Here is a 17,094-nt window from a genome sequence, read left to right on the forward strand (position 1 = left end):
GTTATTAACGGTGTGCAAGTTACGCGACTCACTCTGTATAAGAATAGGCTCGTCGATGAACGTGGTCCGATTTATATCGTGTTTGGACTCATTTTAACCGGAAGAACCTCGGCTATCTATTGCTGCAACAATTATAGCAGTGAGACGAAAATGATTGAAAATAGTATGTTCTCTCTTTCGTTTTTAAATGAAACCATGCGGATTTCGTTTACCACTGCAGGAAGCCGCAACCGCGGCTTTGCTGAGCAGAAAATGAGTTGAAGTCACTTGAAGAATTATACTCCTTTCCGAGTGTAATATAACGGGAGTTTTCCGACACCCTGTGTATGTGTGCGCTATATGCACTCCGCGAAACTGTGAGATTAGAACTGAAACGCGGCGTTTACATTCCGGCCAACTACAATGACTGCACAGAAATGCAATTCCGTGTCGACAATGCGAGTACGCGATCCGGATAAGCGTCTTTTCAACCGGGCTGTTGGATCGCGTTCGCGGAACTGCTCGCGAAAATAATCTAATGATGCACGCTGCACAAGGTCTTGGGGGCTTCAGACTTTTGCGGAATTGAATTTGAGAGGATCCTTGCGTTGGAGATGCTATCTCGTTATCTTCCTATTTTTTACGCGTCGTTAACATTTCAGCAAAATTTCATGTTTCAATGAATGCACTTTTGATTAAATTAGAAGAACGTGTTATAGCGAAGCATATGATACACCGTTTGTATTGCAATGTTGTTTTATTCGGTGCACATACGACGAATAAAAAGAAAATGCAAGAATAAAATAAAAATAGAAAATTAAGAAAAATGTGGTAAAAGACTAAAATTTGATGTTTTAATAAATGTACGTCTTATTAAATTAAAAGTACATATTATAGTGAAGCCTATAATGTATTTTTATGCAATTACTATCGCAATAATTGTATTTATTGTATAAAACCAGAGTTGGAGAAAAAGTAATTCGATCCATTAACATGAAATCGTGTTCACGATTCATTAATCACGATTAATTAATAATCGTAATCATTATTACGACTGCTAAGTAATCAAGTAATCATGATTAATGAATAATCGTGTACAACACAATGATCATTATGTAATTATTACTATTTCTGATTACGATTACCTGGAAAATTTGTTATTACGATAGTTCATAATAATTCTGAATGGTGTTTAGAAAATCTGCTCGTATTTCGTGTTTCAATGGAGGACTTTTTGCATTTTTGGGCCCAATGGCAAGTAATTAGAAAAGATAAATGAATCATTCGTCCAAGATTACAGATCACTGATTAATAATTACAGATTACCAAATGTAATCATGATTACTGATTTATTAATAACAATAATGATTATCACTGTCCCTTTTCGTGAACAATTACAAAAGTAATCACAAAGTAATCGATCATTGTTCAACTCTACGAAACTAATCGAAAATAGTTCATCACTATACCAAAGAAATCTTGTCATTATTATAAAACAATACACATTAATCTCATCCAAGGCTCGACAGTGTTAAATCCCTCACTTCCAGAACCTGCTCCCGAAAGAGCAACTTGAAACATGTATTCTCTTATCCAAAATGTCTCCAATTTACACCACGTATTACATGATCAGTCTCCACAGTGGTCCATGCCTAATTTATCAATCATTTGTCGCGTTATCGCTTCGATCTTGGTCGACCTGTGTTCCCAGCGCGAACAACGTAATTCCGGCGAATTTCGAACTTCCTGAAACGCGGGAAAAAGAGCGCGAGAGAGAGAGAGAGAGAGAGAGAGAGAGAGAGAAAGAGCAATAAAGAGAAACATAGAGAAACGTTGGTCGCCGGTGTGGCCACGGGAAACCGAGAAATCGGTCTCCGCGGCTCGATGATTCCGCGCGGCGTACACGCAACAATAGGCGGAAACGTCGAGCGTCACAAAAGGAGCACCGCGAGGGAGAGAACGCCGGGCCGGGCCGAGCCGGGCCGGACAGGAACACCGGCGGCCCGATAAAGAATCGGGCCGAATCAAGGGTTTCTCCGTGAAACATTCTCTCGCCGTCTGTCCTCCCGCGTGCCGAGAGAGAGAGAAGATCGCCGGATAGTTACGGTGTCTAGCCGTTGTAATTGGACGTCCGCGGAAAACCTGTTGCCCGCCGCGATCGATTTGATTTTTCGAGGGGGCCGCCGCCCCCTCCCGCGAAATTTCCCGAGGCTTTATTCCCGTTCGACGCGTCTCGTTTTAATTGCGTCGACTGACTGCTCGTAAATGGACATGGTGCACGACTAATTGGATACAGACACCGGCTCTCCGCCTTGATTAACGCAGAATCCTGTTTCGCGAGCCTTTTTTTCCGCCGGGCCCCGCGCCCATCCAGCCGCACGAAATTTTCAAAATCGCGGCGCGACGCGACGCGACTCCATCGATCCCGTAATCGGCTTTTATGCCGCCGATAACTGCGAGTTTCCACGTTTCACGGACGAACTTTAATAATGTTGCTTCTCGCGGAGCCTCGATTTGGACGGTTTTTTGCGAAGTCGCCGCCGCTTATTCGTCGACTCCGGATTTGATGCATTCACGAGCGTATTTGTTCGTACCATACTCGTTACCGGACTGCGGATTTGATGCACTTAACCCCTTGACGTGCTTTAACGAGTCAGTCTCGTGGCGGAGATTTCTAGTAATAAGCTGGTCGGTTAAAGGAACGGGTTGAATGAATTATTGAAACAATTCATTCGAGCAGAGAAGTGAAAACATTAATGTAACATAATATTATCAACCTTTCTGTTGTTCCTAAAACAATAGCAATTTATTTCATTTAATCGCCGAAAGTTGAACAATGAGGTGAACGATTTAGGTACTCTTGGTCAAAATTGACACAGCCATCGTCTTGCAAGGTTTAACGTTAAATCCACCATCGCCGGTCGAATGACCAGCCGATTATCGAATGTATATTCCTTTACCCAGTCACGCGTCATTACAAAAATTGTGAAAAATTCGAATATTTTAATGAATTAATTTAGCGTCGCTCGGCTTACGAATGTACATCAATTAACGGCAGAAACGGCAGAGTGAGCGGTCCGTCTCGAAAATATATGTGGCAAGCATCTTCGGCGAGCCGACGCGTCTGCGATCGCGATAGTCGATCGCCGCGGCCTAATTAATCCTGCAGCGTATACGACACGGCCGATAATAGCGTCCGAAATCGTCACGGAGACAATGACTGTAGGTCGCGATAATTGGCCGATGAAACGATAAAGCCCGGTTCCCGGAGATTATATTGTAAGTGGCTTGCCCGTCGCGTATATGTATATGCAAATGATTATTAATTATTGTCGCGTCGAGCGTTGTTGTCGCCGACAATCCCGGGGATCGATGGCCGCTATGAATTCTCGTAGACCGATGCCCGATGATAAAGTTTAATTAAGGATCGCATTAACGCACCGCGCGGATAGAAACGCGCGTATCGGGGGCCCGGCCGGTTGAGCAGCGGCCCGGCTGAGTGAGCGGTTAGCAAGCAGGTGCATGGATAATTATACGTTTTCCTCCTATATCGTCCCATGCTACCGGAATAATTAAGCAAAACTGATGAGCGCTGCTCGCCCGGCCTCTCTCCCTCTGTTACTTTCCGTCTCTATCTCTCTGTGTCTCTCCCTTACTCTCTGTTTCTAGATTTTTTCTGTACTTCAATCTCTCTCTCTCTCTCTCTCTTTCTGCCTCTCCCTCTCTTCCTCCCTGTTTCTCCCTCTCACGCTTTGCCTTTCTTTTCCTCTGTGCCTCTGTTTCTCTATTTCTCTATTTCTTTCTCTCTCTCTCTCTCTCTCTCTCTCTCTCTCTCTCTATCATATTCTCTCTCCATTTGTCTCTCTCTTCCTGCCTCTCTTTTTCTCTCTCCCTCTCTTTTTATCTTTTACTCTCTGTGTCTCTGTTTCTCGATTTCTCTTTCTATTTCAATTTCTCTTTCCTTTTGTCTCTCTCCCGCTCTCTTTCTTTCTCATTGCCTCTCTCTTACTTTTTGTGTCTCTGTTTCCTTATTTCTCTCTCTCTTTCTCTCCCTGTCTCTCTCATTCTCTATTCTTCTTGCTATCTCTTTTGTGTCATCATCTCCAATTCGCTCTCTTCCTCTCTATGATACGGTGGTCCACGCAATTGTTTCAATTTACGATTATTCAGATCGTAAAGATACATTTGTATGTGTGTATGTCTGAGAGAGAGAGAGAGTTATTTATTCAATATATGTATAATATAATGTACAATCGAATGTCGATAATTCGAATCTCACGAGAAGAACTAAAAACTTCGAGTTATAGAGGTTTCGACTCACCTTAGTTTTTGTTCGAGGAGTTCTATTTTTCCCTTCTTTCTTTATTTTAGTGTCATCATTATCCTCTGTATCATCTCTGTTTCTCTCTCTCTCTCTCTCTCTCTCTCTCTCTCTCTGTCGCTCTTTATATCCGTATTCTTCTTTCTCTGTATACTTCTGCTTACTTGCTTTCCTCTCTTTAATCTCATCTTTTTCTTTCTTTTTTATTCCAATATTTCCCTGTCACTCTTAATCTTCTTCTCTCTCTCTTTCTCTCTTAATTCTCTTCTCTTGAAATTTTCTCTTAATTTTCGTTTCTCCTGTTCCTCTCCTATTTATTCGTCTTTCTCTTCCTCTCATAATTATTCGTCTCTTTTCTCTCTTAATTACTCATCTTCCTCTTTCTATCTTAAGTATTATTCTATCTCTCTCTTAATTATTTGTCTGTCTCTCTCTCTCTCTCTCTCTCTCTCTCCTTTTATGAATTATTCGTCTCTCTCTCTCTCTCTCTCTCTCTTTATTTCTTAATTATTTGACTCTCCCTTTCTCTCTTAGTTATTTGTATCTCCCTGTCTCACTTAATCATTCGTCTTCCTTTTCCTGTCTTAATTATTCGTCTCACTCTTTCTCTGATGATCATTCGTCTCTCCCTCACCCTCTCTTCCTCTTTAAATTATTCGTCTCTCTCTTTCTTTCTTAATTTTGGTCTCTCCCTACCTCTCTTAATTATTCATCTCTCCCTTTTTCTCATAATTATTCGTCTCTCCGTTTTTCTCTTAATTATTCGTCCCTCTCTTTCCCTCTGTCTCCACCTCTCCCGACGACTGCCGGCCGGCAGTTTCGTGAATTTTTAATTTGCTCGCCGATGCGCCGCCGCGCGCACCCTCCAAATTAACGTTGTTAATGCAGAACCTGCGCGTTCTGCCAGGCTTATTGGCGCGTCAATGATAATTACGCTCGGTTAACCGGTTAACTCGCCGCGGAGTAATCGTTTGTTGACGGGCTGCTGCATTCTCTCTCTCTCCTTCCTTCTCCCTTTCTCTTTCTGTCTCTCCTTCTCTCTCTCTTTCACTCTCTCTCTCTCTCTCTCTCTCTCTCTCTCTCTCTTTCACTCTCTCTCTCTCCTTCATTCTCCCTTTCTCTTTCTGTCTCTCCTTCTCTCTCTCTTTCACTCTCTCTCTCTCTCTCTCTCTCTCTTTCACTCTCTCTCTCCTTCCTTCTCCCTTTCTCTTTCTGTCTCTCCTTCTCTCTCTCTTTCACTCTCTCTCTCTCCTTCCTTCTCCCTTTCTCTTTCTGTCTCTCCTTCTCTCTCTCTCTCTCTCTCTCTCTCTCTCTCTCTCTCGATGCTCGCTTCCATTTTTAGTACGCCAAATCCTCTGAGACCGTCGTCGAATACTTTCCAAAGGATTTCGTTGCTCTAAGACTGACAAGAAAGACTGTGCGCCGTGAAAGTTTGAATCGAACAGTCATTAAATCGTAAAATTTGAAATATCGTCGATGATTAAAATTACTTGGAAACGAATTTTACTTGGTATTAATACGGTTAGCGGTTAATTAACGTCGACGTTACTCGAAGTTTAATTATCTAGAGTTAGATAGTTGGAACAGTGGTTGAAGATTTCCCGAGAAACTGTTAGAAATATGGGAAAATATGGCGACTGTTTATGAAAATCACACTTAACACGTTCTATTATAATTTATTAACTATTTTAATGAGAATTTTGAACTGAGAATTAATGTATTCTTTCCCATATTTTATTAAGGTCCGTAAAAAGTAACACGTTAAAATATCTTGAAAAAGTTGGTCAATAAAGTTATAAATAATTCTCAGCATAGTCAGTTATATTTTAATCAAGATGATTCGCCGTTTGAGTGTGAAATGCTTATTAAATACTTCTTGTGTTCTTCACTATTCCATATTTCGTTTATCTATTTTCGCTATAGATGCATAAAATCCACAGTCTAATTATTATATCAAAAGGTGTCTTTTGATGAAAATAGGATCAATGTATAAACCGTTTAAAGCGAAAGTGGTGTAAGTCAATTCTTTGCTAGATTAATGTAACATTATTAAATCATATTTATAATTTAATATTTTATTTGGTTTCTTTTTATTATTTGAAGTTAAAGCTTGAAAATGGCTTACATAAAATAGTTCTAAGAATTCTCTATGTTACTCTATTTTGCAGAACTTTTGACTCATCCATCATTGTTCATAAATTAACTTTTTTGATTTTGTATCATTCCTGCTTTCAACGAGGCTCATACAATCAAGTTTTATTAACATATACGATCTCTTGTGTCTCAGAAATTTGCACGTGTCATCAATTGCATAAAGATTCGCAGTCAAATGATACTATTATTTAATTTCACGCGTTTTTTGGGATTATAATGAAACTTTCTGGATTATTATAATAGAATTTGCTCTGAACTGATGATTCGAAGAAGTCGAAATGACGAGTCGAGCTCGTTGCAGATAAAACTCAATCATCGGTAAGCCTATTTAAATTTCCAAGCATTCCATCGCGAGTTCTTTTGGAAAACACAACAACGTCAGGGAGAGAGAAAGAGAAAGAGAGAGAGAGAGAGAGAGAAGGAGAGAAAGAGAGACGAAAAGAGAGAGAAAAAGACGAAGAGAAAGAAAGAGGAATAAAGAGGGAGAGAAAAAGAGAGAGAAAGAGAAAGGAAGAGAGAGAGAGAGAGAGAGAAGAGAGGGGGAGAGGGAGAGAGAAGTTGTTCGGAATTTTAAAAAGGAATAATTACAAGCTTCATGTGCTCAAGCGTGTAATAACCGGTAGACAAGCGTGCGCATAAAAGCAGCGGCCTCTAATCACGCTAGAAAACGAAATCCAACGAGCCATTTGCATCAGGCTTTTCTTATTATCGTCGCTATCCCCCTGGACTCTCTTCCTCTGAAAACGGTTTGCGTTCGGTCGCTAATGAACTCGTTGAGGGATCAGCAAATTATACGCGTATGCTAGCGGAACGCAAGTGCACGTGGGCCGGAGTCGAGTTTTCATAGGAAAACGAAAGTTTCGGTATTTGCATAAAGTACTGCATCGATCAGTGACGTTGACATCTTGATGGAAAGACGTAATTCTGTGTCAATTTGAATCGTGGGTAAAATGTGATTCTGCGTCAAATCGAATTCGATAAGAAATATAACTAACGTGTCAAACGTAATTATATGTGAACTGAACATCAAATGTATATAAATCAAAGGCTGTATCGAGAACAAAAACTGTATGATAGATTTTTAATATATTATTTTAATGTATAATATATTAATGATTGTTTATCGAACCTAGTTGAATAAAAACTGTATGATAGATTTTTAATATATTATTTACGTAAGTCACTTTCCCTGCAATTTTTCGATGTGGCTTCGTTTTTCCATTTGACGATATACAACTGAAACGAAACTTAATTTTTCTACGCCATCTGGTTCCCGAGATATTTAACAAATTATGCGTTCTACAATCCAGTATTTTAAATCGTCACTTAATTGCTCAATTTATGGCAATGAAATGAAATTAATTGCTGTTACACTAATTTTTAATTGTTTCGCTAGGAACGACAGAAAGACTAATAGTCAACGAGAAATATCTTTAGAAATAAGTATAGAAAAACTGTACACGAAAATAGTCTGATCACTGAGCTATTGGCAATTAAATTACATAAATTGCCACTGTCCCAAAAAGAACGATAAAGAAAGCCGCGAATGATCCCAAAATCGTCAACTATAAACGAAAGTAGTAATCGACAGTGCAGAGAACAGGACAAAAATACTGTAAAATTGTATTATCAACTATTGGAGGAAGAGCAACAAAATTGTCACCGCAGGATGACATCTGTGATATCTACATTATTAAGATCATCATTAGCATTATTAGAATGATATCTACAGTCCTAACAATAAATAATAATTTATACAATACCTGTGGTTATCGGTTCGATTATACCCCTTACTGTACATTGTTTCTATGCACAGCAATGTGCATAAATCCAACAACCCTGCAAGGAGTTCCTAGCTCAAATAGAAAAAAAAAAGTAGCTTCAAGAACGCGTTCCAAAAAAATCGAACGATCAAAAGCATCGCGAACCATGCTCGAAAATGGTCCACGGTGCAAGTGCAAATAAATCTCGCACGAGTGTAAATAAATCTCGCAGAAGATATCAATGACAGTAAAAAAAAAAAAAAAAAACAGAAAAAAGAAAAGAAGGAACATCTGCGGCGAATAATCAGCAAAGCGAAGGAACCGCAAGACAATAGTATCTCCGGAGGAATCGATGAACGAAGCGGAGGGTCGTTTAACTAATAATCGTAATTAAAGGTCCAGGTTCACAGAGATCATCCATCCGGCGAACTTTCACTGTCGGGAGACGCGTCGTGGGATCACGGTCCCGTCAGAAAAATGCGAAACGCATTCTGCACAAGCCTGCCGCACGCTGTGCACTCTCTCGGCTCCGCTCCGTTCAGCTCAGCTCGGCTCGCTGCATGCGCGCGTTTTCTCGGCGTCATCGCTCGTGCTGCATGCAGTATTGACTCATTGCACGAGGCACGCCGACACCGGAGATTTCTCCGGGCAGATTACGACAGGAACACAGCTCGTCGTTTTGCTACACGGCCAACAATTTACTCGCGAGCAGCCACGACCTGTGTATATGCGCTCGTGTATGTGTGCGCGCGTGTGTGCAGGCGCGCGTCTCCGTGTATGCACGCGGTTTTTACGAGGCTCGATTCCCCGATTCGGAGTTCTTGTCCGCGCGAACTATAAAGCAGATTTATTTAAATCGGCCTGCCAAAGCCGGACGCCATTAAATCCCGATTGTCTTCTTATAGACGTTTCTATGCGCCGAGCAGACTCTCTTCCTGTTCCAATAAATTCGATCCTTAGTCGACGGTGAAGCGAACAACAGCTGGCTCTTGCATTTTGTTTACCGTGCGGTTTTTGCGACGAACGATCGGAGTCTCGGGCGGCTGTTCGTGGTTGGTTCTATGGAACAGCGTGGTTGAACGTACCGATGACATTTAGACGAAGCGGATTCGTTTGCTATCAACGCGTTATGTGCGGGACAGTTATTAACCCTTTGCAGTCGAGTGGCGACTCCGAGGCGCCACTAAAATTGGTACACTATTTTTCAAGATCATTGCACGAGCATCAGATTCGACGTTCGTATTTAAAAATGCAAACCGTTGAAATTTCATTGTGCCTCGCCAACGGGCGCAATTTCATACGCATAAATCGCAATTAATTGTATAAGGTTGAAATACTGCCGATCGGAGATCATGTTTTAGATTTCGAATTGAAATAGCTTCGACTGCAAAGGGTTAATATACTTTTAACCAGTTAGCTGTGGCGTCTCCTTTTTAGGGCGCGTACTTATATGTGTCGCGAGAGTCAAGCGATGACGAGCATACTCGTCGAACACAGAGTTCTTTCTAAAAAGCGGATTTTTTCGAAATTCGCTGACTTTCTCTCGTTGGACGCGAGCAAAGCTCGACCTGCGACCCGCGGATAGCGTGTTAATAGGTTGCGGTTTTTTAAGGGAAACGCGAATTGTCTGGGTCGATTGCAAGAAACAGAAAGCGAATAGAAAGTGATTCCTTCTCCTGCAACAAATTTGGTCGATTGAATGCTCGAAATCTTTTCTATTGCTGTAGAACTTATGAAAATGTTGCGAATTTTTTGTAATATTGTGGAGGCGTTAAGAATTGTTTAAACCATTGTAGAGGTGTCAGAAATTTCTCATATTATTGCTGCAGATATGTTAAAAACGTTGTACAAACCTTGTAGACATTTTTGTAATCATTGCAGAGATGTCGAGAAATTTTTTAAATACTTGATGGGATGTCAATAATTTTTGTAAACGATTTGGACAGATGTCAAGAATTTTTGTAAATGATTTAGGCAGATGTCAAGAATTTTTGGAATCATCGTAAACATTTTTGAAATCAATGACGGATGTCAAAAATTGTTCAAATCATTGTGCGGATGCCGAAATATTCTTAAATTATTCCAAGCACGTTAAAAATTATTTCAAATAATTGTACAGCTGTCAGACGCTCTTTAAATAATTGCAGAAATGTCAGGAATCTGTTGAATCGCCACAGAAACATCAGAAATTGTGTTAAACTCTTACAGAGATGCCAAAAATGTTTTAAATCATTCTAAAAATGACTTCCAGCAAATATTCAAAATTATTCTACAATATCCATAGCCGCAAAAAAATGATTTGAACTTCCCCTGCATCCAGCGGGAACGCTATAACATCGAGCCACCTATCTTGTAACAATCTCAGCCCTGAATCCCGTGCACCACTAGCACCGCTAATTAAACATACACGTAACGGCTAAACTGCACACTGACGCGCAAGTCGGCACCGATCATAAAGTAACATCTCTGTAGCAAATTACAGCGACCGCGGTAATATCCACGTTACAAAATGAAAAAGAAACGAAATAATTGCCTGGTATTCCTAATATATGAATTTCGAATGCGCGAGTGTGTTCCCAACAATAAATATTCATTTGCGGAAAGCGGAGGATGCATATCGTGACTACTTATCGTGATCGCAACCCGGAGATTGTTAATCTACCCGGGTAATACTTCTGCGGGTATTATACAAATATTCAATATGTACTCGTGTACATACCCATATCGCCATAATTACTGTAATTTCGCCGGACACGAAATACACGAAACGATCGTGACCGGGCCGCGATAAAAATGACTGCGAACATACCTTGGGGTCGAAGTTGAAGACCTGTTCAGGTTTTAGCGGACATTCGAGTCCGCATTTGCAGGTTCCCACTGTCGTCAGGTACTCCTTCAGCTGATCCAGCGAACCCAGCGCTGTACTGCTTGGACTGCAACAATAATTAGTCGATGTTAGTCCATGGAACATCAATTGGACCGGACGGTGTTTCGTTCGAAGATAATTTCATTACACGTTTCGAAAATTGTCGTGCACAATTTTTAACTGGGAAATTATAATAGACAATGTTTAACTCTGGGAAATTGTCGTAGATCATTTTTAACTCAAAACTTATCATGTGAAATTTTTAACTCAAAAATTTGTCATGTAAAATTTGTAACTGGGAAATTATAATAGATAATTAGAAAATTATCCTGGATAATTTTTAAATAGAAAATTATCGTCGATAATTGTTAGATGGAAAATTATCGTGGACAATTTTTAGTTGGAAAATAATCGTGGACAATTCTTAGCTAAAAAATAGTCATAGACAATTTTTAGATGAGAAATTATTGTGGACAATTTTTAGCTGAAAAATTATCGTGGACAATTCATAGCTAGAAAATTGTCATAGACAATTTTTAACTAGGAAATTACAATAGACAATTATTAACTGGAAAATTATCGTCGACAATTTTTAATTGGAAAATTATCGTGGACAATTTTTAACTGGAAAATTATCGTCGACAATTTTTAGCCGAAAAATCATAGATAACTGCGAAATTATCATAAATAATTTTTAAATAGGAGATAATCGTACACAATTTTCATCTAAAAAATGATCTCTAAAAACTAATTTTTATCCACGCCAGCAATCGTTATAATAAACGATGCAATACAGTATTTCTAAATTCCGTAAATGCCGTTTCCATTTAATAAATATTCGGTCTACCAATTTTTCTCCGGTGCGTCTAAAATCCGGCGATCGCACAGACTCGTGGCCGTCTGGGATGTTCTATACGGCTAGTTCGGCAGAATAATTGAAATTTCGTAATTAATCTGAAACACGGAGCGGACGTCGCCGAGAGAAAGGGACGTCCGTGCCGGCGAGCGCGATGACAGTTTATCACCTATCGCTCTCTGACGTCGGCGAACCCGACAGCGATGCTTTGCCAGCAACTAATTCGAGGGAGGGATCTTCGCCGGCGATTCAGGTTGAATCAACGAGGTGAAACGGCGGCAGGGTCGTCGCTTGTATATTGATTACCCTATAGAGGGACAGAGAGACTTTGTTTCGGGGTACTTTGCAGCTTCCTAAACTAATAACCTCGGGCGCTTCATCCCGGCATTATAACCCCGGGGGAAGGTTCGCCTTTCCCGTCTCGACCCACGGTCCATAGGAATTCTCCCGGCAATTATTTCTCATGACAACAAGACGAATTCGTGTACCAGCGTTCGCGCTAATTTGCGCCGGATTCGATTTGTTCGCCGCGGTGCCATCTCACCCCATAACTCTCTCCTTCTCTCCCTCCCTCCATCTTTGTCTCTCTCTCTCTCTCCCTCTCTCTCTCTTACTTTATCACTCGTTTTCCTCCCTTTGTGAGCACCCGTCGTGAATTATGAAATACATATTTCCACTTCGTCGCGCGTTAGCCGCGGATTATTAGCAACGTTCAGCGAACAGTTCGAGGAAGACTTCGATGGCAAATTACTGGTAATACGACGGAATTTCGTTGTGTGAAGCAGTTCGGCGAACTGTCCACCGAACGAAGATGTTACGAATGTTTTTGAATTATTTTCGAGGTGTCAGAAATATTTTAAATCATTGTAGAGATATATTGAACGTTTTAAATTTTATTATTAAGATGTCAAGCTTTTTTAAACAATTCTTGGGGTGCCAAGCATTTTTTAAATCGTTGTAGACGGATCAAGAATCTTTTAAGCAATTGTTGGGATACCAAGAATTTTTTAAATCGTAGTAGACGAATCAAAAATATTTTCAACAATTGTTGGGATGTCAAGAACTTTTTAAATCATGGTACATGAATCAAGAATTTTTTAAGCAATTGTTGGGATGTCAAGAATTTTTTAAATCATGGTACATGAATCAAGAATTTTTTAAGCAATTGTTGGGATGTCAAGAACTTTTTAAATCATGGTACATGAATCAAGAATTTTTTAAGCAATTGTTGGGATGTCAAGAATTTTTTAAATTATAGTAGATGAATCAAGAATTTTTTAAACAATTGTTGGGATGTCAAGAATCATTTAAATCGTCGTAAAGATGATTTCTTGGGACGTCAAAAATGTTTTCAATCATTGTAGAGATGTATGAACGCTTTTAAATTATTATTAAAATGTAGAGAATTAATAGTAGAAATGTTAAGAATTGTTTTAAATGATTGGGTGGTTGTCAAGAAATTTTCAAGTTATTACAGGAACATCGGAAATTGTTTAAGCTATCGCAGAGATATGAAGAATTTTTATAAACCACTGGTGAGATGTTAAACATTTTTGAAATTATTGCAAAGATCTAAGAAATGTTGTATATTATCGCAGATATGTATAAAATCTTTTTAATTATAGCAGAAACGTCAAGAATCGTTTAAATCATTGGAAAGATGTCTTCCAGCTACGTCAAAAATATGCGAAATCATTGCAGAGGTAACAGAAATCATTAAAATAATCATCAAGATATCAAAAATTTCGTGAATTACTTCAGAGACGTCGTAAATATTTTAATTCCTTAATTGCCGCAAATTATGAAATACCTACAGTTTCAGACAATGCCTCGTTAATTCGCTATAAAGGACCATAATTAAAGTGCCGACGCATCAAACAACCACGAATGAACAAATACCCATTATCCGAGTAGAAAATCAACGGGACCGCACTAGGTCGACAGAGTGCAGCATCTCGAGAAAAGATGAAACTCCTTGTTTACCCTTCGTGTTACGCAAATCGGCTGAGAAAACCGATGGTTGTTTAAACAGTCGAGGATCGGGAAAATTGATCAAAGAGACGGGGGAAGTCGTCGGTTAATTAATAACCTCCGCGGCGATTTTCCCGGGTCTTGTTTTTCACCGGCGCATCATAATCACCGCGAGGCTTCCGGATAAAAGGATGGAGGAGCCAGCCCCGGCCCCGTAAACGCAGTTCCCGGGAATTACGCGGAATCAGCGAACTGCCGATATTTCACGAACGATTATCGCCTTTTTCCCCGGGCCGGATATTACCGAACTGCTGATTCATGAATCGGCGGCGGGTATCATTAATGCGAAACAACAGATGCCGACCGCCCGCGGATTTGTATTCACGAGGATGCCTCTAACGGAATAGAACGCCGCAATTTCCTGTTTCCTTTCCTCTAATTGATTTAATTAATGCATCTACTCGAGGATATTTCTAACTGCGAGGAATCGAATCTCACGAGTCGAGCCGAATTCGATGTTCGATGGCTCGAGGACCAGTAGAGCGGTCAAATTTTTTCAATTATTTGACGATCGGCGAACTATATTCGGAAAAATGCGAGTTACTCGACAAATTCGAACGTGACGAACTAGCGATATTAATGTACCGAACTATCGATATTGTTAATGTATCGAGCTATCGATATTATTAGTGTATCGAACTGTCGATATTTATCGATATTATCGATGTACCAAACTATCGATTTTTATCGACATTGTCGATGTACCAAACTATCGATATTTATCGACATTGTCGATGTACCAAACTATCGATATTTATCGGCATTATCGATGTACCAAACTATCGATATTTATCGGCATTATCGATGTACCAAACTATCGATATTTATCGGCATTATCGATGTACCAAACTATCGATATTTATCGACATTATCGATGTACCAAACTATCGATATTTATCGGCATTATCGATGTACCAAACTATCGATATTTATCGACGTTATCGATGTGTCGAACTATTGATATTTATCGGTATTATTGATGTATCGAACTATCGATATTTATCGATATTCATCAATATGAATCGATGCATCGAAGTATCGATATTATCGATACAGTGGTACAGTGTACATCGTTCAATTTTCGATAGAATGAAGTTTAAATAATAACAGTAATAATTAGTATTTATTTTAAAAAAAACCTACTGAATTAATTACTCTGAAATGTAACGTTTTTACTGCAGCTTCATTTCAAGTAACACAGATTCGTTCTCCTCGATTCGCTAAAAAAACACGCTCCTACGTTCAGAAACATTCGCTTCGTTGCTTCGTTAGCAACCAAACTGATGGATTTGTCGCTTTTTCTATAATCGTGTACGAACAGCCGTCGCGTCGCTGAAACAAACATTCCGTTTAATGATCGCAAATCGAATGACATATCTCTATCGTACGAAATAATCAATACCAGAGAAGAGATCTCGGTAGTTAGCGCCGAGCGATCGACGCGCAAGAAATCTATCGCGGTCTCCATTAATTTCATCATCAATTACCTACATTTCGATCGGAAATTGCGAGCGGCCGCGAACAAATTGAAGGGCGACGATAAACCACTGCGCTGATACGCATTCCGCTTGTCCTCGGCGTGTGCATCCGTCGTTGAAGAGAGAAAGGGAGAGAGAGAGAGAGAGAGAGAGAGAGAGAGAGAGACAGAGGGAGAGAGAGAGAGAGAGAGAGAGAGAGAGAGAGAGAGACAGACAGACAGAGGGAGAGGGAGAGAGAGAGACAGAGGGAGAGAGAGAGAGAGAGAGAAAGAGAGAGAGACAGAGAGACACAGAGGGAAAGGGAGAGGGAGAGAGAGCAGCGCGTTCGCCGCCGAAACGCAAAGGAATTCCGCGGCGATTCCGCTTGTCAGCTCCATCGACGGCTACATTTCGATTAACAGCGAGCTGTCCCGGGGCAAATTGTCGGTCGCGGACCGGACCGATAACGTTCAGCCCGTTAATAAATTAAACGACACTGATAAACCGGCAGCGCCTCCGAAGCGGCAGCTCTCTCGCGCCAGTGCCTCGCGCGAGCACACGCAGCTGCAAATCGGAAACCCGTTCCTCCGAAGGCTGCTTATCTGAATCGCCGGTATCATAACTGGGGCCCCGTGTGCGTGTCTCGCGTTCGTCTCCATGTAAATGAATTTTCCATTAACCGAGCGCCGGTGATTCACGAGCTGTGCACGCCATTCCGCGTCAAATCGCATGCCCGGCGACCGTGACTACGCTTGCGCTTTCAACGGCTCGCGATCATCTCGGAGAAATGCGGTGGAATGGAATTCCGACGGTAATTCATTTCAGTTTCTTTTTCTGCCGCGTATGTTTATCAATGCTGTAAACTAAGTGGTACATTTAAGCAAATACAGGATTGTTAATTATTTTGTTCCACTCGGGACGTGAGGCGCTTTAACTTTTAACTCTCTAATGGACTCCGAGCAATTTTTTTTTTTGTAAATGAAGCAATATCGATCTTGACGCGTAAAGTTTCTCCTTTCCAACGAGCACAGAAATATCGTGCTGCGATTTTTTTCGTGCCATTTTGTATAGTCGTACGAATTAAAAGTGTCTTCCGAAATATCGCAGAAAAATTGAACGTGATTGGACAAAATTCGAAATGATCTAACTTCGTAATGAATTGTCATATCGCGATGATCTTTAGCTCATTTTAATGTGCGAATTCCGTGCTTTATAGATATTTTAGTTATTTTCGTCTAGAATCGTTGAACGAGCTAGTTTCTTAATTACTTACAATGTTAATCTTGAAAGATCTGAAATCTACTCATTATTTTTCCCAGCGTCGATTTGTCAACTTCGCAGATCTCTGAGGATTTCGATCGATTTTTCTCGGAAATGAAACTAAATCGATCTTAAACCGTGTAGTCTCCTCTTTGCAACGAGCTCAAAAACGTCGATCTACGGTGTTTTGTTGCAATTTTGTGATCGTTTATAGCTACCACATTAGAATTATTTAAAAACGATCGCAACTGCTGACAAAACTAATGAATGCCTGTCAAACACCGGTTTCTCGCGGCAAAAATATTTATTGCAGTTGTCAAATACCTTTTCGAAGCTAGAGGCAAGGCTGCAAGGTAATTATGCAGCATCTTCATAGTTGATTTAAGATGTTGCAACGAACTACGGAC

The 17,094-nt window shown here is 40.3% G+C and overlaps 1 protein-coding gene across 3 annotated transcripts in view; it reads right to left on the bottom strand.

Moving 5' to 3' along the window:
* Nucleotides 1-17,094, bottom strand: part of LOC117220633 (uncharacterized) — a 550,762-nt gene that overhangs the window by 168,486 nt on the left and 365,182 nt on the right. For all 3 annotated transcript variants that reach the window (XM_033470805.2, XM_076518731.1, XM_033470804.2), the window contains exon 2: nucleotides 11,027-11,150. In XM_033470805.2, coding sequence (XP_033326696.2) covers nucleotides 11,027-11,150 — 124 coding nt within the window. The remainder of the gene's footprint in view (nucleotides 1-11,026; nucleotides 11,151-17,094) is intronic.

Source organism: Megalopta genalis, chromosome 2 (genome assembly GCF_051020955.1).
Source record: "Megalopta genalis isolate 19385.01 chromosome 2, iyMegGena1_principal, whole genome shotgun sequence".
NCBI classification, from domain to species: domain Eukaryota; kingdom Metazoa; phylum Arthropoda; class Insecta; order Hymenoptera; family Halictidae; genus Megalopta; species Megalopta genalis.